The 2,658-nt window shown below is 55.6% G+C and overlaps 1 protein-coding gene across 1 annotated transcript in view; it reads right to left on the bottom strand.

Annotated features, from left to right (window-relative positions):
- Positions 1-1,231: 1,231 nt before the first annotated feature.
- The window catches only part of LOC105520854 (chromosome unknown open reading frame, human C19orf38), a 33,166-nt gene continuing 31,739 nt past the window's right edge, over positions 1,232-2,658 (bottom strand). The window contains exon 8 of the mRNA XM_011954832.1: positions 1,232-1,787. Within this exon, the coding sequence (XP_011810222.1) occupies positions 1,638-1,787 (150 nt within the window). The 3' untranslated portion in view covers positions 1,232-1,637. The remainder of the gene's footprint in view (positions 1,788-2,658) is intronic.

Consider the following 2,658-nt stretch of genomic DNA (forward strand, 5'->3'; position numbering starts at 1 on the left):
GCCCGCGCCCTCCCACCCGGACTCGCTTTGTCAGGCGCCCCTCTCTGGGGACGGGCGGGGAAAAGGGCGTGGCCAGCGCCCGGGACACGCCCCCACCCCGTGGCCCCAACCTCTTACCCCACGCCGTCTACCCCGGCCCCGCGCACCGACCATTTCCGATCAGCCCTGGCTTCCAGGAGCAACCTGAGTCCGTTTGAAAGGACCCCCTCCCCGACATTCGACCGCTCCTCCTCCCTTCCCCATCATCTCTGCCCACACTCCCTTCTTAATCCTTAATGTTTGTCTCCTTTCGCACAAGAAATCCTTTGACCTCCTCCCCTCTGCGCCCCTCCTCCAACATTGCTGAGTCCCGCCGGACCAGGCGCAGGGCCCCTCTCCCGCAACACGAACCCGTCTTCTCTCCGCATCCCCCTTCATTTTGGGTGACTCCATCCCTTTTGGGCGATACAGTGGGCTTGGGCCACTTCCCAGCACCCCAGCTTTAACTCTTCCCTAGACCTCATTTACGCCTCATTCTTTTTTTTTTTTTTTTGAGACGGAGTCGCGCTCTGTCGCCCAGGCTGCAATGCAATGGCTCCATCTCGGCTCACTGCAATGTCCACCTCCTGGGTTCAAGTGATTCTCCTGCCTCAGCCTCCCGAGTAGCTGGTACTACAGGCATGCTTTACCACGCCCAGCAATATTTTTATTTTTAGTAGAGACGGGGTTTCACCATGTTGGTCAGGCTGGTCTTCAACTCCTGACTTCAGGTGATCTGCCTGTCTCGGTCTCCCAAAGTGCTGGGACTACAAGCATGAGCCACTGTGCACGGCCCCTTTTGTTTTTTTAGACAGGGTCTCACTGTGTTGCCCAGGCTGGAGTGCAGTGGTGCCATCACAGCTTACTGCAGCCTCGACCTCCTGGGCTCAAGCAATCCTCCCGCCTCGGCCTCCCAAAGTGCTGGAATTATAGGTGTGAACCACTGCGAGGGGCCCTCATTCTCCTTCATGTCCCTCCGCCCCTATGCCCCCGTCATTCCACCTCCTAAACCCTCTAATCCAAGTACCGTTGCAGAGACCCCGGCATGGCACTGCTTCACTCCCCACACCCCCAGGAGTTTCCGCATACACCACCCTGACTGCCCCCAGAGATGCTTCAAATTTGGTGAATTCAGGCATGCCCCACCCCCCAGCCATCCAACCATGGGATCCAGAGGTCCCCAGCTTGAAGAATTCCACTCCAGAGGCCCGGGAACCCCTTGACCCGTGTTATAATTAATAACTTAAGCAAGCCAGCAGGCAGACACAAAACACACCCAAGGGCACCCTATGCTCAAAAACCCAGCAGGGAAGGGAGGAATTCCAGGGGTGTGCAGAGACCTGAGACCTCTTATGGCCCAGCTGGGGGACAAGAAGGGGCCCTGACATCTTCTCTGGTGGTCCTGAGGAGCTGAAGGTAGAGAGGGGAACTTCCTGTTGTCTGTCCTGTGCCAGGCCCATGCCTCTGTTCCCTGTCCCACTCCTCTGTGATGAAAATCCCCTTCCTTTCCTCTGGGCAATTCCCTGAGACAGCAGCCGACAGAGCCCCCCCAGAAGTAGCTGGAAGGACCTCAGGCCCCCGAATGCCTGGAGACAGGAGGGGGCCCCCAGTCCTCAGCCTCACTGGCAGGCCCGGAAAGTGCTGAATTCGGGGATCTCAGGCGAGGAGGACGTAGAAGTGGGTCTCTTCCGGGTCCTAGAGTTGCTGGGGGTGGCAGTGGTGCCTGAGTGATTATCCAAGGTGGCCGGGTCTTCTTCTGGCATCGTTTTCTTTGTCAATGGAAGAAGAAACACAGAAGTGGGTGATTTGGGGTTTCAGGATCTAGGGTTTCTTCATATTCTGAGCCTGAGACTCTGCCCAAGGTCTCCTCTCATCCTGCCTCCACCCACACCCACCTGTCCTGGTCTTCCCTTCTCCTGCCTTCCTCTCTGCTAAATTGGGGACCAGAGAGCCTAGATTCAAACCCCAGTTCCATCACTTTATAGCAGTGTAACCTCAGTTGTGTGGCTTAACCCCTCTATACCTCAGTTTCCCCTTCTGCAAAATGGGGAGAATGCTAGTACCCACCACTTCCTAGCGATTCTCCTCCCTAAGCCTCCCAAGTAGCTGGGATTACAGGCATGTGCCACCATGCCCAGCTAAGGGCTGCTATGAGGCTTAAAAGAATAAAACTGATAAAGCAAATGGCACATCATAAGCTCTTCTTTGCTAAGTGAACACAACTATTAATATTATCTCCTCTGTTGGGCGCGGTGGCTCACGCCTGTAATCCTAGCACTTTGGCAGACTGAGGCGGGTGGATCACCTGAGGTCAGGAGTTCAAGACCAGCCTGGCCAACACGGTGAAACCCTGTCTCTCAGAAAAATATAAAAATTAGCCGGGTGTGGTGGTACAGGCCTGTAATCCCAGCTACTCGGGAGGCTGAGGCAGGAGAATCACCTGAACCCAGGAGGTGAAGGTTGCAGTGAGCCGCGATCCTGCCACTCCACTCCAGCCTGGGGAACAGAGTGAGACTTTGTCTCAAAAAATAAATAAATAAAAAATAAATAATATTGGCCTGGCGCAGTGGCTCACGCCTGCAATCCTAGCACTTTGGGAGGCCAAGGCGGGCGGATCACGAGGTCAGGAGATCGAGACCA

The sequence above is a fragment of the Colobus angolensis genome, unplaced genomic scaffold (genome assembly GCF_000951035.1).
Source record: "Colobus angolensis palliatus isolate OR3802 unplaced genomic scaffold, Cang.pa_1.0 Scaffold39, whole genome shotgun sequence".
NCBI lineage: Eukaryota > Metazoa > Chordata > Mammalia > Primates > Cercopithecidae > Colobus > Colobus angolensis.